General features: G+C 33.5%; 1 protein-coding gene across 1 annotated transcript in view; it reads right to left on the reverse strand.

The window, feature by feature from the left end:
• Positions 1 to 6,252: 6,252 nt before the first annotated feature.
• Positions 6,253 to 26,843, reverse strand: part of LOC138324000 (neuropeptide SIFamide receptor-like) — a 37,200-nt gene continuing 16,609 nt past the window's right edge. Inside the window, exons 2-3 of the mRNA XM_069268974.1 lie at positions 12,808 to 12,907; positions 6,253 to 8,646 (exon numbers count right to left, since the gene is read on the reverse strand). Coding sequence (XP_069125075.1) covers positions 7,905 to 8,646; positions 12,808 to 12,907 — 842 coding nt within the window. The 3' untranslated portion in view covers positions 6,253 to 7,904. The remainder of the gene's footprint in view (positions 8,647 to 12,807; positions 12,908 to 26,843) is intronic.

Raw genomic sequence — 26,843 nt, forward strand, 5'->3', positions numbered from 1 at the left:
ACATGCACAGGCACGTTAATTCCATGTGAACCTGTGCAATAAAATGAATTTTCATGTTAAATTTTCCCTGAAATTTCACGTTAAATTCACGTTATAAATTCACGTGAATTTCATGTGAAATCTTTTGGCGTGAATGTCATGTGAAATCTTTTCGCGTGAATTTCATATGGATTTCACGTGATTCAAGTAAATTTCTTGTGATTCAGTGAAGTTCACGTGATTCAAGTGAATTTCACGTGAAAGGGCCTTATCGTGAAATTCATGTGAATTTCGTGTGAAAAAATCACGTCAAATTCGTGTGAAGAAATATTGCCTGTGTATGAGAATACTGCTAACATATTATAAGGGAACAATTCTTAGTGTAAGCATATTAGTTTTACAAATGAAGAGAAAGTGTTAACATGTTTGCCTATAACTCGATTAAATAGGATACTTATAACTAGATTACACACAAATTAATTGCTCGAGTAAATTCAAATGCCTGATGAATTCGAGATATTGCTTTTACAATATTACTGGCAGTAAGATAAATAAAGCATTCTGGTCATTTTTTTTAACGAAAAGCAAACTTTATTAGACATAATATCTTTACAAGAAAGTAGGTTGACTTAGTCTTCACGACAGATTTTTATAATCGGTTAAAGTTATATATGCCGCAATTGCATATTCACGAATCGAGACGGGCTTTGAACATGCTATTCACTATTTACAGCTATCAGTATAATGTGATAATTTGTTAATGCCATCCACTATATCATATACTTTTACAAAGAAATATTCTGAATATTTCATTGAAGAACGAATATACGAAACCGGCCTACTATACCCTTCGGCCGAGTACGAAGTTTTGCCTATGTGTCCTAGTGGAGCACTGCCTCAGAAAATCTCACGGACACAATTTTTCTATACTTTTTCGTAGGTTTCCAATTATTTTATGCGTATACATGCATTTATATATTACATTTGTCAAAAACAAACTTAGCGACCATTCTTGTATCTATCGTACCGCTTACAAGACGTCAAGTTCACAATTTGTAAACCTGCCTTATACTTTTCCTTTGAAATGATCTAAAATTTAAATGTGCAAAAATAAAGTATCCTTGTGAATTATATATTTCATACAGTTCAGTTTTATTTTCTAGTACGTAAATGATATAAATCAAGTTCAATAAAATGCATACTGACGTTTTATAATGATTTGCATAATCATTACTTTGCTCCATTAGAAGTAATATGCACTAATTGTAGCTCTAAAGACGACACACTTATCTGTCTTATAGTCTTTTGAGCTACAATATTACAGCTAGTATTCAATAATTATGATTTGTTTTTTTTTGTTATTAATTTTCGATATGTATTTTTTTGTTAGTGGATAGTGTCGTCATAATCGTTTAATAAATGACCATAACCCACACAGTTAACAAAAAGGACCAGTTAAAGCTGGGTTGTGATTATTTTGCACAAAAAACCTAATAGAGCCATTTAACACTAGACACTATGTACATGTAGATATTTTCAATGAAAACCAGTCCAAAATCACACATGATTTTTCATGATTTTTGTGTAAAATGGGAGAACCCCTATTTGGATGACGTTATCACGTAGAAGTATGGTTTATTTACGAATATCTGTTATATAACCAGTTAACGTTTTCTATGTGACGTTTGAAGTCATATCCCATATAAACAACTGTTCTATTCTTCTATTCCATATGACAACGTCATAATTATCGTAAAACACTGTAAATTACAATATATCTTACTATCTGTATGAACTCATATTTACCAAAATTTGTTACTGTGGTCACGTGATTTATCGGAGTCGAACGCGTTTATTTTGCAAGCGGTCAGATGACTTCAGATTTATGAACTCGTCTGTTACAATGTCTGTGTTGAACTGAAGATAATATATGCGGAAATCAGCGATGAAGAGTATTTATTTAAAGTCAGTTGATAGGTATATCGTTCAATGTAAATATTATTCTCATAGTTGTTAAATAAGAATAAAAACATTTACAGTGCAGAGAGCAATCACGCGGCTTACGAGAGACTATGGCACGAGTGACTATATAACAGTCACTTTTTTTTCTCCTCGACCATATAAATTGATAACACAGAAATCTGAGTGTACTCTAAACAACATGATGAGAGTGCACTCAGATTTTTGTGTTATATCTCCATAACATAAAAAAATATATTCAAATTAATCCTTAAAATTCAATTTACTAAAGATAATCTCTTCAATATTCAAAATTCATTTTGGGACTCTTTTGTCTATGAAATCATTACGCCGTCATCTCAGCCAAACAAAGCAACGTAACAAACAGCGACACCATGTTTTCGTTTATGGGCTGATAAAGTAAATTTTTAAGCCAATGGACACGTTCGTAACAAGCAAAATTGAATTATATGTATACAATTTCAGGATTATGCCTAGTGGTAGAAAATGTTGAAATATTGAGAACCATTGAATAAGCAGGGCGTACGCGACATTGATATATATAGCGTATGAGACACAACATTTTTAGTCTAATCATAGTTCATGGTTTTTCTCGAACTTGACTCGGAAAACCAGAAACTTGCTTTTACCCTCAACTCCATACTTTAACTGTATATTATAAATAACTAATAATTGCGTCCCGTAATAAAGCATGAATGTTGACACGACTTCCCCCTAGCGTTAGATATAAACTTATAATTTTTTAAACATAATTTTTTTATATATAAAAATTTGAATTTTATCGCATTTTGTTGGTGTGTATCCTTGAAGAATGATGACACTTATTCTCTTAACAGGTTATTCAAAGATAAATAAATTACATAATAGGAAAGTAGCAATATATCATTGCATATAAAGATAAACAGTTTCGTGACATCTTTTAATTGTTTTGAAACACTTTCACTTAGCCAATTACAGATGCCGTTACAGAAATTTACCTCATTTTTGATTGGATTAGCAAAAACAAAGGCCTTAAATTGTTTCATAACCTTGGCGACTATATAAATTTACGTCCTCAATGTTCTTTGTTTTCCCAAAGAAATCAAAACTACTTTAAATTACTTCCCCTTGGCATTCATGTTTCATTTCAAAAGAAGTAAATGTAACAAAACTCTGAAAATACACAGACAGAAATACGATTTTTTTTAAAAAAATAAGATGAGTTTTAATACAACTGAATTAAAACATCATATCCCCTCTAATATTGATTTCGACCACATGATATTGTCGAGCTATCGATATTGACAATGTCACATAATATCATTACCAATCAATCACAAACACACAACTATCCTTTGAAAATATATAGATGAAAGCTATTTTTGTTTGAAATTATATCATCAATCAAATATGCATCATATACCTTGAAACACTAAATTGCTTTGCATTACAAATTGCTGTTGCATCACTGTACAGTTCTGCCTAAAACATTAAACATTTATCAATCTGTTTCGAGATTGCTTTTGTTATTTTTTTTGTCTACATATGCCTATATATCTGCTTTTATGGCAATATTTATAAATCATCCCAGAAATAGATTGCAGGCAAATGAAAACGTCATCTTTGATGTAGAATCAATACCATTGTCAAAATATTAAGTTTTATGCTTTCATGGCTAGGAGAGTTACAATGCTAATATCATACAATGGCCAAATTGGTTTCAATGTTTGTCTACAAATGGAAACACTTACTATTTTGTATGAAAATATTTTCTGTATCGTTACATTGTGTGAATTAATTTCAGTTGAAAAAGCAGGTACAAATGTGAGTCAGTGTGAATTGATTTCAGTCGAGAAAACAAGTAAAAATGTGAGTCAGTGAAAATTGATTTCAGTCGTGAAAACATGTACAAATGTGAGTCAGTGTGAATCAAATTCAATCGAGAAAACAGGTACAAATGTGAGTCAGTGTGAATTTATTTCAGTCGAGAAAACAGGTACAAATGTGAGTCAGTGTGAATTTATTTCAGTCGAGAAAACAAGTACAAATGTGAGTCAGTGTACTGTATGTGAATCAAATTCAGTCGAGAAAACAGGTACAAATGTAAGTCACCTAAACCATAAGAAAACATACGCCCGTGGTAATACAGAAGGGAGATGATGTTTAGAGTAGAGGTTATGACCTAAATTTTGAAACACCATGGGATGGTATACAACACAAACAAAAATACCAAATACCCAAAACTCCCCAAATAAGAGACATATGTATTCTGATACATAATATACTGTAAATTCGGCTATTATTGCGGGGGTGATATTTTCGACATTTCGTGGAATCGTTTCCGTTACGTGGCATCCTTTTCATTAGGTGAAGTCCTTTCTACATCAATCCTTATTTCAAATGTTTGGTGACATTTGGCAACTAACTTGCGAAGGAATGAATTTTGTTTGTTTGTAAATTTAACTTAAAGATGCTCCATCGCTGACAAGTGGTATTCATTCATTATCAAAAAATGTAGCAGACGATTTTGTATTTTTCTTCAGTTATAAAAGTTACTTTCTATACACCATTCCCACTATTGAAAAGTATGAGCTTCTTATTTTACTTTAAGTTAAAATTACAAAAAAAATAATTAATTGCATCCCGAAAAAAATCAGTGGCCCTATATCCTATATGGAATGAAGTACTGATTGGGCATGCACCAAAAGCAAAATGAATTATCTTATATTATTTTTTTGTGTTTATTAGACATACAATGTATATACACACGATTAAACACCAATTATTGTTCAAGTGATGGATATAATTTATGCTCTGTCGGCGGTGGAGCATCTTTAAATAAATTTTGCATTCAAAAACCTCCTGCCATATTGTAATAAATTCTTTCTATTTGACGTGAATAGACTTGCATGATTGCCAAAGTTTTATATGTGAATCGTAAGAATCAAATTGCCATTTCCTCCTTCTTCCTTTTTTATATCTTTATATCTCCTTTTCTTCATATACATGTATTCTATAATTAGAACTGTTTCAACAGGAATTTCAAATTTCTTCATCATTTCTTTACTCCAACCTTTTCTAAATCTACTCCCTCCCTCATCTCCTTGTGTGATTAAGTTAGTGGATGTGTGTTGTAAGGTTGTGTATCTTACAGTTTTGTAATACAAATAATCTAGACTTCTAACTTGGAATTTAAACTTTATGAATAGGGGTATTTTCGCGAAATTGTTGGTCCACGAAAATTACCAGCTATAAGGTATACACTATAATACTTCAACATGAGGCCAAAAAAAGATAATATGTTTAGCGTAACCCGACCGACCCTAATTTTTTACCCCCGAACGTAATTTTATCCACTTTTGAATGTAATACGTCTATAACCATAGATTGAAAAAACACGATTTATCTCCCCTTGTACCGACAACTTGACACAGCCGAAAGTCATTTCACTCTTTCAAGGAATAGTACCTCAGGGCAAACAGACCAAATTGTCTGTTTGCACTGAGGTACTATTCCTCAACAATAACAACTCAACAAGTGTTGAGTTTTAAAATTAAATTAAATTTTAACTTTATTGTATGTAAGATGACGTTGAATATACCATTACGATGTTTTCGTGTACTTTTATTGTAAAGTTCTATTGATGTTTTGAAATTGTTTTTCAGCGGCAGGTGGTTGCTGTTAGGATAAACAAATATCGGAGTGCTATATACACAATCAACATCTAGCTTGTAGCAGTCCCACTTTTTGAAAGCAAACCATGAATAAAACATTCAATACCAAATGCATTTAACCATTTCAGGTGGCAAAATTAAATTCATAGGAAATTTCACGATGTTATACCGCAAAACGGGGTAATATTATTGAAACAACTATATTGTTATTCTATCTAGGCTAATTATAAGCGATTTCATAGTTATAAAAAAGAAATGCGCAACAGACAATATGTAATTATCGATCGAAAAAGGTTGCTTGGCAAATTTAGACCGGTAACATCATGTGGTATACTTGTCATTTAGATAACCTCTTTCTATCAAGTGAATGTTGAAGTCCGTAGTCATCTCTGAACCATTCACAAAAACAACGTCTTTCTGTTTGTAGTATTTCCCTGGAACTATGATTTTTTTCTAGCGTATGCATTACATAGGTAACTTTTTTCAAGATGTTCTTCTGCATTTGGATTGAGAAATTGCTTAGCAAAGAACAGATAATCTCAACGTGAAGGCCAGGATTTTCAGAAATTTAAAATTTTAAAAATGATATCGATCTGAGAGATAAACAACAACCAAATTTATATTCCAGATTGAACATTTTTATTAGAAACCATTTAAGTTAGAAGAAAGGTGTAGAACAAAATAAATAATGATAAATAATGACAGATATAATTTTCCGCGGAAATTAGATTTTAATATGAATAAAGGTATCTGTATTAGATCTTGAGATGTTAATTAAGTCTATGCAATCTGGACATTTTAAACGTAAGCAGCATGTAAAAGCTACAAAAACCATTTGATATACAAGTACAGTCACACGCCATACGACAAATGCGTTCATTTGGTAATTTTCAAAAGTTTATTACTTCCTCGATCTGTTTGTACTGAAAACTGCCGTATAGCTGGATATTTTCGCAAGGAGGATATTTTTACGATTTTGCGGGACGTTGTTATGATCCATAAATTTTGATCCGCGAAATGTTGAGAAAAAAAATGAAATTAAAACCCACATATATTTATTTTTAACCTAGATTTTAGCTCGAATCGCGAAAATTTTGACATGTGAAAGTAACAGGATTATCTGTATTTAGATAATTTATACAACATAGTTGTATTTAAGGAATGATGAATTACTTCTTTGATTAAGATAGTCTATGCACAGCTGTCTTGAAAATATTTTTCACAATATGTTTCGAAAATAATCACATAATGACAATTCTTGAAGAGTGTTTTAAATTTAATACTGCATATATCTTTAATGGCAAAATGACGGATGGCAATGTGAAGGGAAATATTTGATGGCCGACATTGATGTAAAATTAAAGAAAAATCAATCATTGTATTTTACATTAGAGAAAAGGGAAGTGTATTTTGTTTTAATTGTGACTATGGCCATTTTATTGATCAAATAACAAATAATTTTCTCGTTTCATGTCGAAATTTTATCCGCGTAATTTACCGGCTATACGGTAGAAGTCTTGCAAAATCACATTTTGTAGTTCCTGATGTCTGTTCTATTGAAGAGGATTTGAGAAATAAAGAATATATGAAAATCAAATAAGAACGTGTAGGATTGTCCTGCGGATAAAAAGTGCAACACTTAGTTAACAGAAATGCTTGCTTTGTCTATCGAATTTCAAACAACACGCTAATGAAGTCAACGAGAAATGCGCAAATGCAGTAATCCTCAAGGCAACTCCCAGATGGACGAGCACATTGACTAAGGTAAATTCATCATGCAATCGCCAAACAAAAGTTAAAAGTGAGATGATGTTTATAAAAAAAATAAAAACAGATATAAGTATTCGAGATAGTGAAAGTTCATCTGCGTCGAGGACGAATTTACAAATTGACTCCAAACAAAATATTTCAGAGAAAGGTATTGTTGAATGAGGGATCCATTCCAGGCCTCTTACTTATAAGTGTCACCTTTCAGCCAAACATGGCAGAGCAGACTTATTTTGTATTACTCCGCTGCTTCCAGGTTCAAGGAATAATTTGCAGTTATTTGTATTTGTTCCGTTAAAGACAAGTTTAAAGCATGCTTTAGACAAATGAGTCAGAATTAGTGTAGCCAATTTCGGGACTAGGATAGACATATCCTTTTTGGGATCTACATTAAGCTAGTTTCATACCAGCGGACAAACAGAAGCAAAGGATTTTTCAGTTCCAATGTGGTTCAGGACACACTGGGATTAACTTCAAACGAAAGCGTCGGGACTCTGATTTACTCCCCTTTGAAACAAGTATACATCAAACAAAAGTGTCGGAATTAGTGTAGCTCCTTTCGGGGCTAGGACACAGTGACGAATGGGTCCTTCGGGAGGGACTATATTTATGACTAGTGTATTTCATATTGAAACTTGGCCTGACATAGTGAGATGAAGACCTTGACCGGAACCGGAAACACGTAATTACATCTTTAAATCCGTCTCTAAACTTCCGGCTAAAGAAGCAGTATATGACTGGATTCATCACACTGTTAAAGGAACCTAACCACTGAGCAAACGGGATCACAATCTCACTCATTATTTGCGTTTCATGTTCTTTTAACTCAAACAGAATTAGCCGTAGATTGACCACATACAGTGGCAGCCAGGACACGGCAAAAATTATGACAACAACAGCTATCATCTTGACAACCTTAACTCTGGAACGATGAATGATGTAAGAACTCGAGTTCTTCGCGCCAGGAGGTTCTCTGTTCCACACTCGTAGCGCAATCATCAAATAAAAGACGCATATCAGGACAAGAGGGATGGCATAACAGCAGAGAAATAGGGCACCTATCACATAAGCCTTCTTGGCCACTGGACTTGGCCATCGTTGGATGCAGATTGGCACCACCTGGAGTGGGGTCCGGAATTCCGACATGTCGTAGAACACCGCCCATGGCACCATGATGGCTAAGGACACCACCCATATACACACGATAATGTACTTGCAGGTTTTTGATTCAAGTTTGAATTCTAATGTTCTGCATATCGCCAGATACCTGGAAATGGAAACAGGAAAGTGATACAAATAATTAAAACAAACAATTCATCTTCTCCTTCAAATAGTTCGATTATATCACCCTTATGACGAACATATTTTGCCGTCCATGTTTTAACAGACAATCAAATATCACTTCTATGTATTGCAATTGTAATCTTACTTAAGAAATAGTTGTTTATTTTGTTGAGGTTATGAAGGTATAATGATAATGGAGCACGTGTAAATAATGTAACCCAGCGAAGCCAGGTTACATAAAATTTACACGGGCTCCATTATCATTATACCCTCATAACCTCAACAAAATAAACATCTATTCCTTATATTTACAGTTTTTCAAGTAAATGGATATTATTTTTATGTTATTATAATCCACGCGCGTGCTGCGCTAATATTATACACTGATAATGATAATACTAGAATTCATGGTCATTGAGTCTATGTCAGTGCAAACTGTAAATATATTAAAATATTCTGAAATGAACTTTTAAGGTCACAAGGCAAAACTATCAATACGAATCAATTGAAAACAAAGGTGTCTGTTTGTTTTTAATTTTAAAACGCTCGTGAATTCAAAATGATTAAGGCTACTTCGTTGTGTTCAAAGTGACATTTATCATTTATGAAAACAACATCATTACGTAATATGATTGAGTTTGTAAGTTGTGATATCGAGACTCTGATGTAAGTTTAATGTGAAAATATGAAAAATGTACGTAACTCATTTTGATTATTTTTCTTGAAACATATCCTTATTTGACGACACACGTGATAGTGCGAACCGTTCCTGTCTCAAGTCTGGTAATGAGACATAACGGAAAATTGGTACTAGAACTCAACAGGGGCCATTACGATCACGTGCTAAACTTCCTGTATATGGCGGGACTGTAGAAATAGCCAATTAGTACCTAGATATGGCTGAATTGGGTCCTCCGAGAATCGTCGGAGACAATTTGCCTGTTATGGACTTAAAATGGATTTTTACGGGTTATATATTATTGCTCAATTAACCAGTCCGATTGATATCAAATACAACAAATGTATGATGCAATTCGATAATGCCTATTGCATCAGTTGTGTTTATTTCATTTTAATCTACAGTTTATCGATTGATCCTTATTAGTTTTGTCTATATCCACGGGTGTATGACAGTTTGTGAGATGTTGATATCTATCAAGTGACTTCAAAGAAAGAGTAAATATTATTATTTTCAGTTTGGCACCTTTTGATCGCAAAGCCGGACCATTTAGGGAGTGGTTTCAGTCTCTGATCGTAGTTGATGGCGGCTTGATGTATAATGTGCCAAATTGTGGAATAGAAGTGATGACTCGTGGAGACCAACTTATATTTTTTTTAAAGATGATCCACCGCTGACAAAAACAACAGGACCAGACGAATTAGTGTTTTTCTTCAGTTACCAACGTTACTTGTTTTACACCATTACCACCATTGAAAAGTTTTAACTTCTAATTTTAGTTCAAGTTAAAATTACAAAAAATTAATTAATTGCGCTCTGAAAAAAATCCGTGGCAATATATCCTATATGCAATGAAGTACTGATTGCGCATGCACCGAAGGCAAAATAAATTATTTTATATTATTTTTTTGTGTTTATAAAACATATATATACACGTTCAAACATCAATTGTTGTTCAAGTGATGAATATAATTGATGCTCTGTCGGCGGTGGAGCATCTTTAAATGCTATAGAGAGATATTGTAACTCTTAGTCTTGTTACCGTATTCAACTTCATATACGCCCATGGCGCTTTAAATATAAAAAAAATAATGAACCGAATTCGGACTGGCCTTTCATAAGAAATATTCCACAAAGTAAACCATAAATCAATTTGCAAAAGACGTCTACACAGTTTTCCAAATGTTCAATTTGCCTTTAAATCGAGGCCTCAAAAAGAGGGACTGGTGCTGACAGGGATAGGGTGCTTATTTGGTCGAATAATGTATTGTAACTATAACATATACACTTTATAGAGGAGTAAGTGTGACATGGAGGGTATGTACGGTATTGAATTCGGTAATAATGTCACGCAAATTGTTAGCCGGGTCAGTAGAGTGATATTTACTTTAATAAACAGAGAAACGATACAGATTAATGATCCACGTGGATAAATAATTTTGAACTTATAAACTTTTTCGTTCGCATGCTACCTATAATTTCACTAGAATTGTTTGCAGGTTACGCATACTAATATAAGTCTCAGCAACAACAAACCCAGCACGATTTTACAATTGAATTTTCCTGGGTAAATATAGTGAAACATATTCTGGTTGCATGGACTATTCCGATTCTATCCTGGTATTATTGGTGTTAGTTACATCAACACGAGGAAATATATTTGCCAAATAGGAACTATTAAAGCGGCATGATGAAATCTGTTTTAATCTATTGTGTCAACAAATAGCTGGAAATTAGATTAGGGAGCTAAAATTATCTGCAAACTTCATTGCAGCTTCGTTTTGCATGTCTACTTTGATGCTTTAATTAAATGTACTTTTAAAAACCGAAACTATTCGTTTTCTACCTACGAAATTCCACGTGTTGATTATTTGAATACAGATACTTCTGTCCCGATCAATAAGTTTCTTACTCAGAAAACCACAAGTAGACAATTATACGTTTTATGGTACGTTGGTATCCGCATATAATTGTAACGGAAGGTTTGCAGTTAGACATGCGTCTTTTAAATGCATTACAAAATAGTAAATAATACACAGAATTTATTTTACGACACCTCCAGAACAATTTCCGGCTTTTGATTACGGAATATAAATGCTGTACGTGAGACAAATACGACATCGTATGCTTTATGGTGTAATTCATCCGGCGACTAGAATATCAGCTAAGCTCGAGACCAGTAATTTTCTACAGATAAGTAACATGTTCCACCGATGTTTCAAATTGTGATTGACGCTTACACCATCTAGTGGACATACATAAACGCGTTCCTCATGCTTTGAATGTCACTTACACAGACACATTATCCAGAATCACTATTTATGGGCGGTATTTTTGAAATATATCGATGTTGTTTTATAATCAACTCTTGAGAAGATAATAACTTATTATGATTACCCAGCAGAAATATTTTTTAGTTTAATACTTATATTTACATTTACAACTAACGTTAGAGTGTCGGCATTAACAATGTTTAAGCTAGACCAAGAAAACCGTTTATCAGCCACGATTTAATCCACAAGATGGAATAGCCATTTTGGCGGTGATCAGTTGACCTTACCATGTCAACATTAGTGACGTCACAATGGCACGTTTTGGGTGTCACTTATACCGTTATATACTTGATTTTCCCTTGGTTACTTTATATAGTAAAAGAAGTGACAAGCAAATGTAAAAAATTATACCATATACTTTCAACATCACATTTGCTAATTAAAACGGCTACTTACTGTAGAACCTTTATTTTTTGATTGGGTTTAATTTTCGTGATTTTGGTTTTTTGGCCAAAATCAACGAATTTACGTCCAAACAAAAATTGATCTTTTCAATGAGTGTATACAAATATCTGGTAAATTAATATTTTCTTGGTATGAATGGTACCCAATCGTGTAAAATCTATTTCAGTAAGATAGTGAACAAGTTCAAAAATCCAGTTAAAAAAATTATGTTCAAACAAATAGTTTTCGCAATTTCATTTTTTAGATGTGTGTTCTATTGAATGGTATTTAATACTTGATCAGTTGGTATTTATGAAAAGCATTGGTGAGTTATCTTTAGTCACAATAACACCTTAAAATCGGAGGGCAATCCAATATGTTACAAACAAAAAGGGAAACCATTATATTTTATTCCTTGGTCAAGTTTAATAACATTGATAAACTCTAAGCTTTGGAATGTTTGTTTCGGATTACAATGCTGAGCTAATATTAAAATTAGCATAATTTATTGGTTTGGTAACGTCCTAAGATCATGTAAGGACGGCCTAGTTTTGTAACCTGTGGTATGATGATCAATGATAACCTCCGATGAGTATTAGATGTTTAATTTTGGATTACAATGATTGGCTGATATGAAAATTGACAGGTATTATTGGTTGGCTGTTCGGACTTTTAAACATCCTTTTGGCAGCAATGGTCATTAAAGGACGGGTACGATTTTGTAACCTCTGGTCTGTTGTTAACTTACCTATCCACAGCTATGGCCACCAGGGTATTGACCGAAGCACTGACCGACACTCCCTGGAGATAGGGTGTAACACGACATGTGAACTCTCCAAACTGCCAACCTACATCAAGAACAAAATATTATTTGAATTTAATATCATTGATTTGGTGTAATATTGAATGCTATACAACCTGAAGCAAGAAGCCTGTATTCCTGTTGGTTACATTGACATCACCCTATTTTCATGCATGCTACATATTGTGTTAATAGGTAACGTTGAGGTATTGGTTTTGGCCCCTTACATCATCAGCAAAAAGATGGCGAACAAAAAATGCTTCCTGCAGGTGACAGTGAAAGTTACGATGGTAACACTATAAAACAATACGAATTGTGATAGTTGATTAAAGTTTTTTATATATCCATCCATCTTCAATGCCTCATGCATTATCATTTTTTTCGTTGTGAGGTCAAATGCGGTATTTGTTTTAAAGGGTTATCCCATCACAGCATAATGACAATGACGTCAACAGTGTGTATTGTATGGCTTATAAGTCACACGAAAACCTCGATACTCCGGGGTTACTATTTATATGTCATAGTAAAGCTTAATATTCCCTGTTTGATAGCAAATGAAAAGGTAATTAGTCCTTTGATGTACATCAAAATAATTGAACAACGGTACACAATGTGACTTTGACGTTGGGCGTCGATCTAACTGTAATTTGCAAAGGAAATATCTGAAGGCCCGTGCTTGTTCAGGTTTTTTTCTGAACCGCCTTCAGCTTTAGTATAATATAGTGTAGGGCTGAATATAAAAAAACAGTAATCCCTGGAATATCGAGGATTGTCAGACAAATGCAAAAAATGAGGGTTGTCAGAAATGCATCAGCGATGCAAACAAAGAGACTGATAGGCAATTATGGGATAGAGCTATTTTGCTTTAACCAGAATAACAGTTGCAGAAATACGAAATAAATTTTACAAATTCAAAAAACTTGTCATTCATTGACAACATCATTATTACCATGGCATGTAATTGAAAAAAGTCAACAATGCAAAATGACTAAGATAACAAGTGAGCGCCTAAAGTGGGTAGACTAGCAATTTTTAAATTATTGAAAGGGGTTATCTTCAGATATGAGGCGATATGATATTGATGACCATACGGAAAACAAAAGTAGTAATACAATTATAAACGTTATGACGTATTTGTCTGCTTTAAACCTGATTACGTAACAGAAATTTTAACGAATCTAATTATGAAATTAACTATATAATGCAACTCAATTATGTGGTAAAACAGGTTATTGAAATTGCATTTACAATATCCGCTCTATATTTATGAGCAGATAAATTGATCAATGCGTAATAAGGTTGGTGTTGTTTTTATCGTTAGAAGGATGGTGCTTGATGAGAGCATCTTGCCTGAGTTGTTTTTCTATGGTGATGTGGAATGAAGGATCTGTCTGAATCGGCTTCGGGCAGAAAGCACGACTCATTTGTCATATGCCAGGCATTGTCAGAGCTTCTTTCTATGACCTTAACTGTAACGTGATTAACATGTAGAATAACTTCTTCCAGCGAACAACCACGTCAGAAATTCTGTTGCCAAGGAATAAGTTGCTTAACTTTTTTTATTTTACGGACTATTTTCTCAAAACATCAACAATGCTTTCTAATTTCAACTGATTACATTGATTTTTTATAGATAATTATCTGCGATATGTATCGTCCTTCTACGTAAATTAGCTTCCATTAAATTATCTAAAAACAAGGCAGCTGACGTTTAACGGTTGAATCAGGTCCAGAGAATTACGAACGAGGCAAAACCGTGTGGGCGGGAGGCCTCTTATGAATTGAAGACGCAGATAGTTTGGTGATGGCAATTGTATTATTTTTCGTTTCTCTATACTATTCTACTAACTAGAATATAAAGATTTGTTTTACCATTTTGTTGATGCTGATCCATAATGTTTCATTTGTTTGTACTTTCATTTGTAAGTACATTTTGCATTTTATTTCTAATGATGGGTTGCTCTAAACGATTTCTACTGGGATAGGTTATTGTTGGTTTTATGTCTATATCAAATAATTCAAAGATATATACGTCATATAAAATACAAAGAACACATATATAGCCGACATCTAATGTATCTCTTTGAAGTAAGAGAGCATTCCGGAATCATGTGTCTAATACTAAAAATTTGATGATCGCCAACAAAGTGGAGAACGGATATAGTCACTGGAAGTGGTCTCAAAGATATGGTTTTAAAGGTACACTTGATTGATGAACATGGACAATTGAATACTACAATATACATTAACCAAAAATGGGTAATAAACTTATGGATATTCTGGAAATAATACATTTGTTTTGACGTAACAAATAACAGATATAAAAAATAATCTGAATTGAACGTCGTCATACATTGTTTTGTCTATATAGATTATGTACATCTCGTGACAGAATACTGGACTTTGATTGGCTACACACATTAATACTATTGCTAAGGACCAAGAACGGAACACATTTTCTTCGCAGGAAAATCTAGTTGGGGCCTGATCGTGTAAACGACAATTAACAGTTGTTGGAATATTAAACTACTATAGCCATATTTTGAGAAGTTGAATGTATAAATGTAGTTTTACATTTACAGAATGTAAATGTAGTTTTATATTTACATTTACTTCTATTATATAAACTAACCAAGACAAAGTGGAATTATATGAGGGTATAACAGACACCTGCTGTTCTACCTTGTGGATTAAATCGTCGGTGATAAATGGTTTTCCTGTCTAACTTAATTAATGTTTATGCAGAGACCCTAAAATGAGTTTATAATGCAAATATAAGCATTAAACTATCTTCATGTGATATATATGGTATATTTAGATGCAAGAGCTTTGCAGACAATCATCTCATAATGCGCTCTCATAATGCTCTAGTGCGCATAATGAAGATTGTCTACTTCCGCAAAACACACAACACAAAGCAGCAATGAAATAAGATTTTTTTTGCGGTGGCAACCATGTTGCTCTTGAAAGTAGTTTCAAAACGGACGCGCTCCGTGGTTATGTATGTTAGTTATGTATACATCCGATAAGTTCCGAGTTGGAACAGTTATCGCGACTAAAAAACAACACCTAAGGCTGTAGTCTCATTCCGAGTTTTTCCATTGTTCATTTTTTTAGTAATTGATACATTGAGTTACAATGATCTTTATTATCTTCGGTTATTTGTTTGCAAAGATATTACACAAGCAATGCTTGAAATTGATACAAAATATAGATATTTTATATTTTAAAAGACACTATATTAAACTCAAAAATAAATTATTTAAAATAATGTGCATTTTGTCTCATAATGCACCCATTATCAATATCCATATTTAATTAAGTAATTAAGTATTTCTTGAAGAAAAACCAGATTGACCAAGATACACCATATGAATGTTGTGTCTATTTGAATCCAGATTTGTTAAAAAAAAATAATTTCCTTGACTTTATTTTATATTTTCTGGTATCATATCGTCCCGTTGTCATTTGATTTTCAACAGTTGTTTAATGTGAAAATTAAAGTAAATTACACAGGTTGTGGTATTTGAGAAAAGAATATAACCATATTTCAGTATTCTCTTTTGTGTCCTAGACAACACAATTTTGATTGTCCAGTAAACGTTTACCAACATGACACCGAGCATAATAGTGACATATATTGAAAATGCTACTCGAACCTTAGAATTAAGATACATCAGCTAATCCCAAACCACATTTACCACAGGAAATTTAATTATCTTGTTATATTAAGGATGACACTTGATATCCATCTACAAACATATATCCAATTTGAAAATTGCCCTTGGCATACAACGTTTTGGAGCATTGGGAATTACCTCTGTAATCCGCTATTCTCCATCTAAACACACACTCGATCAAAACCTGCAGCAACGTTAATTAATCTCGATATCATATGTCACTGAGATAACTAGTTGTCTTTACGGGAACACTTCAGCATTGTATCAATTGGCTAGTGGCGAGAATATTAGTGTTCCGTATGTCAAACAACTGAAGGAGCTATAGATGGTTTAATTGATGTCCGCTTTATGTGTCATAACGGAAGCGGCGTATCCATCAAAATCATAAACAATTCCATATACCATGTTTCTGTATGACAGATCGGAATAGAGTATGACTGGCTGAGTATTGGTTATTCCATGAATATACATTAACGTATGTCAGATGCTTTAAGCCAGGTAGATGTATCGGCGGAATGCACGTCATCAATGCAAAATACATATATGGAAAATAAATTCTGAAATCTTTCCACATGCATGTTTGTGCAAACGCAATTTCATAGCACGGCATTAAAAAGTCTGTAGAATAGTCGATTACAAATCATAGAATTTGTTACTATCAGTCCAAAATCAATGATGTATGGTGGCTTGTTAAGATTGGGTACCCTTGGGTAATGCTTACGTAAAACCATCATTTGAGCAAACAGTTCCACTTGCTGCTATTTGTTCTATCTCGAAAAAGGAAATCAACATACAATTGTATATTGGTCGAGATTTTGTTTTGATGATTTGGTAGTAACGCTCTATCAGAAGTTAAAATCATTTAAGGACGGCGCGCCTTTTATGTTGCATATTTGAATGTCTGTATGTTTTGGGAGGCTGTAGTATTTTCGTGTTGTATCTCTTTGTATCTCTTTGTAATAGTTTTCCTTTCCCTTTTCATAATGTTATCTCAATGAAGCATTCCACCTAAGACACCAAGCACAACCGGCCACATTATTTTGATTACGGGTAAAACAGTCGTCTCCCTTCTGATCAGCAGAAACAGAAACTATACCTATGACTTGTAACGATTACGGTGTAACCAAGCTAAGGAACAGAACCCAGAGCACTCCTCACGGGACGATCCTTAAACTCTAAATCAAATGTGAGGCGGTTGCAAGAGAAAGGGTAGGAAGGCGAAAGTTAGTATGGAAATGTTTTATGAATTCTGATACTATATGTCTAGCGACGTACCAAACAAAGAAGCAACAAGAAAAAGGGAAAAGTTCCAGATGAAAAATATAGGTTCCAGATGAAGAATATCAGAGAGAAAAGAACCTGGCAGTACACACAGTCGGAAATTTTTTCATAGAAATTAGCACCAACTGGGATGATCAGGTTTTAGAACAGATTTCTTTTCTTCTTACTTTAACATCTCTACTTGAAAATTTACACGAGCATATCACATAGTTTGATATCGTGATCAATCGTCCACCAAAAGGCATCAATACAGGGCTGGTCTGAAGTACAACGTCAAAATGATCAGTGACATACGATGTAGGTAATTGTGACAGACTGAAAGGACAGTAACCTTATTTTGGTATATATAAATTACAGTATGCCGGAAGACAGTACCTAGCCACATATGAGAATTGAAAGATTGCTTGTTAGCAGGCTTGATTTGACACAATAATTTGGGTATAGTTTCTCCTTTCAGAACGCAGCTTTCAATCTGAAAGATTGACGATGGTTGCTCATTTGACGAAATGAAACTTTAGTTTATGGAAATAGATATCTGGGACCAGTAGCACGCTAGTTCGTGTGCACTAGTCAGTATAATGATGACAATGTCTCGCGTGCAGAGTGAGAACGATATGTTTATAATGCTCAAGAGTTATTTGGGCAGGACTGGTTCAAACTTCATCATTAATTTCATACAAAAACAAGCCAATCATCCGGAAGATACGGAGGCGGAGGAATATTTGCTGGGTACCACATAAAGGTTTCCGTGTTGAAAATAACTATATAGGCATTTCACGCTTGCATAACCAATTAGTAGACCAAAATTCCTCCCCAATGACTGTTTTTGTGGACGCTGTCCAATCGCGTGCTCCATCAGGAAACGGTCATAAGTGGACAATAATGATGGACATCGGTGGTCAGACTGACAATTAGCGTAAACAAGCAAGAAAACAAAGATGGGGGCACTGGCACATAGAGCAGCGACACCCTGCAGCGGTTTCAGAGGTCATTATATAGATCATCACAAACGTCATAAAGGACAATATTTTGTAAGAATTAATATGATAAATGATAAACGTATGATATAGGTTTCTGAATCCATATCATTTTGTATACACATTATTAAATTTATGTTTTTACTGATATGTCAAACTGTATCTATGATTTAGCCATTGGGTGGCATTGTTGTCAGTTTTATGGCAAAGTTTAATTTGAAGATAATCTGATATCCAGCTCAAATTTCTAGATTTCCTATTACAACATTGTGTTATTATGTTCCTCCTAGTCAATGTATCATTTCAATTACTCAATTTAAAAAAAGATTTCAAATTGATGCTTCAAACATTCACATCAGAACAAATAACAAACAAACACAAAATAATTCCATTGCGAATATTTCCTAATGATCAATAGTAATGGATTCCTGTGCAAATTCTGTCTGAATTATTTACGATTTTTTCACACCATTTCAATTATGCATGGCTTGTATTCGTGACAATCCATTAATCTTAGAATAAAAAATGCACCATCCCGGAACTGATATTCCTCTGACTGCCATATTGTGCATCAATATTTAAATTCAATTCTTCTTGGATTTAATTTCAAATGAATGTTAATTTCAGTAACCCAGTGTCTGGTTGATACTATGTCAATGATGATATGGTATACATTATGTGGTAACCAAATACCAAATATATTCGCCTTTGTTTGATAAAATGATAGTTTAAGGCTTTCGTTGTTACACCAATTATTTTCATTTTCAATTTTCTTCCAATACGTTATTCAATAAGCTAACATCGAAAACAATTAGATATACTAAAACAACACACAAATAAATTTCTAATGGGTAATCGAAAACAGGACAAATTATTTTAATAATTGAAGTTGTTTTTTAAATTGGCATTTTCTGCTGTTGCCTTATTTTGTAGGCAGATTATATTCGATGAGACACAACCTTTTTCGTTTTATATTACCTGTTTTAATGTTGATTCGTTTCGTTTGAAATTCCTGTACCGATCTTCAATATTGGGTTTGGGAAGTTTATGTGTATATATATACATGTATTCATTAAGACAGCGAACGTTATTTGATACTTTATGATATAAACGATCATCATCATCATCATCATCATCATCATCATCATCATCATCCTTATCATCTTCACCATCATCGTCATCGTCATCGTCATCATCATCATCATCATCATCATCATCAGTATTAATTATCACTATCATGTTAGCCATACGCACGACGACACGGTAGAATAAAACAAGAACTTTATCTAGAGTCACAAGATGGATGTCGCGTGTCAACCTAGTCTTGAAAGGAATCCCATGGGATTCGTTTACGTCCCACCTTTGCGGACTTTGTCTATATATTTTAGGTCGTTAATTCTTTTGATTGATAGTCTTTTGTGCGTAATCAGTAATGAGTAATGATTCGTCCTGGTCCAGTTTATGTCTTGCAGTCATTGTTTTTGGACAAATGATATAGGTTTTTTATTAGTTTAACGTCCTATTAACAGCCATGGTCATGCCAGGACTTGCTAGGTTTGTTGGTTGAAGAAAGTCGGAGTACCCGGAGAAAAAACATCGACCAGCTGTCAGTACCTGCCAACTGACCCATTTGGGATTCGCAGTCACGACCCAGATGTGGAGGGCTTAAGATTATATAACGAGACATCTTAACCACTCGGTCATCGCGTCCCAGTAAATAGATAAATGGAGTAGTAACTAAAATTAATACATAAATAGTAAGTAAATAAATTGATTACAAATTACAAACGTTTAAGCGAATTCAATCAACATGACATGAAGCATTAACATAACAAAGAATAAAAAATTCCATCATATCGAGAAAAAAATGAAATAAGCAAAAACGATTGAGAAAAAGGTTACGCTTTCTTCACCAGCCAGCTACTGACATTTCAAAATGTTATTCAGATTTCAATATGATTAATATCTATATGCTTCGTAAAATTCGGATATGTCATGGGTTAATGTTGTTGCACAAATTTGCACATTTTATGTGTTAGTTTCCTGCGTTTTTTATTGGTTGGCAATGCATTATTGATGGAAATGATTCACTGATGACTTTGCAATATGTATCTTTTTTCTCTGTAGGAGCACATTTCTGGGGTCATATATCCTTCCAGGAAAATAGGTTTGTTCGTTGCATTGACAAGTCCCAGAAGGTCTTTGTACATGCACTAGCATATAATGCCAAATTGAATTGTAAACACATCAATCTCTCTTACAGAATGTTGATGAACAATGCCTTAGGAGATTACGCCAATGGTCCGCTGCATATTCACTTAAAGGCGTATATAACATTAAAGAGCAACTACTTTCGGAAACGGCTTTTGATGTTTTGAAATAGGAATGTGAATCGAGATTTTGTAGAGTCGCAAACATTACTAGTTTAAACTTAATATGATATTTCTCACCACCTTCTGAACAATTTAACCAAAAACAAGTATAATGCATATTTTCATAACGCAGGTCATATTATTTTTACCACCGTCGTTATAATTATAGGCCATCGATATATACAATTGTATTTTCTTAATACTACTTAGGCCATCGATATATACAATTGTATTTTCTTAATGATATGTTATCATATTTACTTTAAAGAAATTCAAAGATTTTTTTTCGGAAAGGTACTGGGACTTTAAGATATTGAACAATTATTCTTTTAAATTAATCATTTTACTCATCGGTTAGTCTGTTGAATACGACCGATTTTATTTTATTGTTGTAACAAAAAGGTTTTCTGTTATAAAGAATACTTTTGATTCCATGTGATAAGGTGTAAGCAAGAACAGTGAATAATGCAATTGAAAGAAACCAAGAAAGACGTTTTCGAAATTTCAATGTATACATAACATCATATACTTTAAAGACAAGTGACGTGAGGTTTGCTCATACAGCAATGACGTCACATCTTTTCCCTCAAGCTGATTACTCTATAATATGACACTTATTCTACTCAAAATAACTCAGAAGTATCCATTTGATATCACGGCTATATAATTTGAATGACCGCTGGCCGGTGGGTTTTTTTCCGGGTACTCCGGTTTTCTTCCACCATCAGATCTGGCAATCTGTTAATAAGACGTTTAAATAATACAATCAAAACCCATTTATCTGTCAGGGTATTTTTGACTAAATCAATATACCGAGGAAAGGCTGAGTGTGACGTCACGATACATAAATGTATTTTTATAAAATCCATGAAGCATGTACAGGATATATAATTCTACAATAGTCAGCTTTTAGAATATTACAAAACTATCTTTACAGTAGAGAACACTTCTGTGACTGAATTTTCCAATGTGAATCAAGTTCATATTCAAATTGTTTCACTGTCCTAGAGTACACACTATTTGATGGGCGACTATTCCAAGTATCCACGACTCAATGTGTAAACGAATGCGTTCTAACACACAACCTTGAATATTCTTTATGGATACCGTCGTCCTAGTCTTTTTTTCATAAACGTACAAAAAAAACCACATCCAATCATGTAGCATATTATGGCTGCAAACAACATTGCTTGTTTTTTGCTTCTGACAATGATTGATTTATCTCCTCATTTTCTTTTTTATACATTCATCCCTTGTTTTAAGCCCGAAAGCATTAAACATATTTGCAATGCAATTGTCGTTATATTTATTGGACGTTTAGAAAATCAAAGATTTAAACTACCGACTACATCACTATACAACATTATCCGCAGTAGCCGGTTCTAATCCCGTGATGAGCAAGGAAGAGATTTAAAAACATGATTATAAGTTAAAACTTCAAACAGCTAAACCATTAAGCAACCTTTAACTATCCAACAATTCTAAAACATAAAAACAAAAAAAATATAACAAAATCACATATTATCACCCTTTTCGTCTTTAGCATACCTAAGGTCAACTAACTAGGGCATGTCCAAGACCTAGTTAAAATACCGCAGTACATTATGGCTTCGTGCTTATGCCAATCCACCATTATTTTGTAAGACCATAGATTTCTCCTTGTTAGCCCTAACACTCTTTGCTTACATAGAGTATAATACGCCTGTAAGGCCAGGAACGCGGTCAATATCATAGCTAAACAATACGTTATAATATGGCATCTGAACACCCTCATGCGTTTGCGCATGTTGTTCGAGAGCGAAAAAGTGTTAGCAAGGGAAATATGTAATCACCAACAATACGTTTGTGTTATATTCCACAGCCCCTGTTGTTGGGTCAAGACACTTCGGCCTAAACAGTGTATGCCTATTGATACATCGTGATAACTAATTACAAGTTACTTACGTTTTCTCAATCGAAGTCTAAAATAACAAAGAGTATCGCTCTAATGACAGAACCATACTCCTTAATAGATGTTGATTGACTTCAAGGAACCATTATGAGGAACAAAAGGAAGAAAAGAACAGATATATGAAAAGACTTTCCTGATGTATCCTTGTCTGCATTCATACAAAAAGTCATACAATACAAAAATAATCATTTAATGCGAATTATATCTGATAATATCATTAATCTGTTTTTGGTGGCTGCGGTGGGATGAAATTACAAACAATTTTGACATTTGAATTAAGGTTAAATTAAATAACAAATGTTGAATTTTATACAGTGAAGGCACCATAACCCACCTAAGTTAGACTAAAATACGCTTGATCATAACGACAAATATATTTGTAAATTACTTTTTAATGAGGTTTGTTTCACGAATGAGAGCGTGCTTTGGAAATAAATGACTTACACTTTGTTTTAGTTTGATTGCTTATACCGAGGTGCTAATGAGATTTGAAACCGATTACAACTGCCATTTAGACACATTAGAACTTAAACGTCATATTTCGTGAATTTATGATTAAGACTTAATTAGTTGCTGTAATATTAATAATAATAAAATTTTTAAATGTTTCCCGTTAAATGGCGTCAGCTTTTAGAACGACCAAACCGTGGTAAACATTCAGCTTGTAAAGAATTCTCGTTTTTTATAGTATCGCTTGGATTTGATAATGTTGATTATGTGAATATGCTAATAATTAATTTTATAGCTGCTAATATGCGCATATGGTTCTTTTTCGTAAATTACCCAAAAATTCGTGAAACTCAATACCTAACCGCGAATTCATGCTGATATACCTGGTATATCACACCGTGTAATGTTATATAACGTTTTCAAAGGATCCAATAAGTGATTGGCGAATATAAGTCTTCCAAACAGGGTATTGTGAGAGGAGCCACGATTGCCGACTGGTTAAAACCATATTACCAAAAGCCCTCCACCTCTCGGTCGCGAGTTCGATTCCAATGTGGGACAGTTTTCATGTACTGATCGCTGGCCGATGCGTTTTCTCCGGGTACTTCGCCATCAAACCTAACACGTCTTTAAATCACACTGTTAAAACTAAAACCAACCAAAAAGATTATACAACTTAGATTAAGATTACCCAAATGAAGAGAGAGAGAGAGAGCAATAAGAAATTTTGATCTTAAATTCGTTTTGAAACGAAAAGCTTTTAGGCTTAAGGCCTTTGTTAGCACATATTTGAAAACAAACACCACATGCGTTTAAAGTATGTTACGAATCAACATACTGCCAAATTACAGTAATGTTTTCAACCATGTATCCATAATGTCGTATATAACTTCGTTTTGCCCCATTAACAAATGTGTTATATTTTATAGGTAGATATATCAACTAAATTAAGATTAAGTTACACTCAGAGATAATGAGAAAGTAGCAATGGCACCGAAATCATTAAACCACCACGTCGCATATTTCATGGCCGACCTAGATTCTAAATGGTGAAAAGTAGTGTAATTACATAATGTCTGATGCTGTTTAATATAGTTTCCAAATTAATCGGATAGACGTACAATAATTAGGGCATAAATAAGAGATACATTGTAATTCCCCGGAACTAGTGTCTCCAGCTGTCAAACTAACATGATATGTGTGTCTTTTGAAAGTGATTAAACAGCTAGAGTCGATTATGGAGCTGTCAGGTTAAGAGATTGACAAAAGCCAAAGAACCAAGTGAAAAGTCACCATCTTAAGACTACGCATCTTTGAGGTTTCAGTCTCGTTAAAATCTCGTTTCAACCTAGATCAAAGAATATCAAAGAGATTTTCAAATAACATACATTTTATTTGAAGTAATAATGTCAACAAATTCGTCTTCTTTTCTTTGAAGATTTTTATACAGGGAATTTAGGAAATGACCCATCTGGCGGCCATTTTGAACATGTGTCTTTCGTCGATTGGATAAGAGACACATTTCAATCATTTTGCACTCCAATTGTTCTTCCTTAAATCGCCACATTATATTCAGGTTTATCGAGTTCATTTTTGCTTAAGTAAGTTCATAGTTGTTTTTTTTTAATTTTAAACATTGTTTTTTTTATCATTTCTAAAGACTACGAAATACATCCCTTTCCGGCTAACATGCTACTTTTTTGTGTTGTTTTACAAAAATCAACTGAAGTAATTCCAAGATAAGCCATTCTGTTTTGATATTAATAAAATCTTTGTTTCTTTTCAAGATTATTTAAGTTATACAACGCATTCTGTGTTTATAGTGCAATATCACTGAATCATACTTCCATTAAAATTGGAATGTGGAAAGGTCTAACATGATTCAAATATATACTGCCTTCAAAACAGTTTTCATAACTTACCGAGCAATAGTTTTGAAAATTGTGTCTGACATTATTATCATTATTAGAAAAAAGAAGAAGAAAAGAAAGAATGAAAGAAAGAACAAGAACAAGTAGAAACTGTTTTGGGGTAAAACCGAAAAGTCCCCAACTTCGTTTCATGGACTTGAATGCATTATATCACTACATTTATCTTGCCTTCCTTCAAAGGTTATGACTACACAAGAAATGAAATAGTGAGAATAAATGGACATTGATACATGTTATACTTTTTCAAGCCGTTTGACGAAGAATAAATTTACATGCAGTGCAATTCATATTGCTTTAGCGTTAATATTGAAACGTTTCAATTATTTGAATAATTGTTTTGTGTCTTGAATGCAATTGTACACTGGCACCTTCATCCGGCTCTTATATTATACCAGACGATTATTTCATACAAATATTTTGTACAAAAGCGTGTTATTCTCTTATACCTCGACGTTATATTGCTATTATACAACTGTGATATAAATCCTACCATTTCCAAATGATTTCGACAAAAAAAAAAAATAACCGCGAATGCAAATCAATTCTCCAAACATGAAAATCGCGGTTTTTTCAACGCAAATAACAATGTTTGCATTTTTTAAAAATAAAGTTAAAAGTAGGCTAGTTTCTTAAAATAGAAAATAAAAAATACCGAGAAAGTTATAAGTTTGTTAATGCTGTGATGTCACGAGTCTGTATTGCATGATGGACAAGCAATACAGCCTCAGGTGAAATGAGTGTATTGCCCTAGATCAGCCAATATTACACCCGTAGGTATGAGAGAAAGTTATATACACAGTTTTGATGTCAGTCAGTTATTAGGTTAAGATATTTCTCTCAAGCCTTATTTCAAGCCGAGAATATCAACTAGTATTCAGCTATTTGTCTTTTTGATGACAGGATATTGTAGTTTTGACAAACGTAATAGTGTGATAGTTTCGTGTTTATCATGGATCAGAAATACTTCCATAAATACAATAAAAGCAACCCTAGACTTTTGCTAACTAAATAAGACACCTGCATTGATAAGCAATTGACATGCACTCGCATGCACAGCTCTCATCACAGACTTCATGAAGATTTATGTACACTCCATGCACAGCATCAAGTTTTTTTGTTTTTGTTGGATTTGATAAAAACCAAAATAAGCTGCTAGATTATTAATAGTTTGTTTGTTATTGTCTACAGTGAATTACAATGCAAAACACAGCAAAACTCATTACAATGAGTCCGTTCTTTTATTATATCTGGACTTATAATCCTTGACCATATATATCGGAGATGGCCTTGTTGATTTGCTTATACTTGCCCGAATATATTCCTGAAACTGATTAACAATT

The sequence above is a fragment of the Argopecten irradians genome, chromosome 5 (assembly GCF_041381155.1).
Source record: "Argopecten irradians isolate NY chromosome 5, Ai_NY, whole genome shotgun sequence".
Taxonomy (NCBI): Eukaryota; Metazoa; Mollusca; class Bivalvia; order Pectinida; family Pectinidae; genus Argopecten; species Argopecten irradians.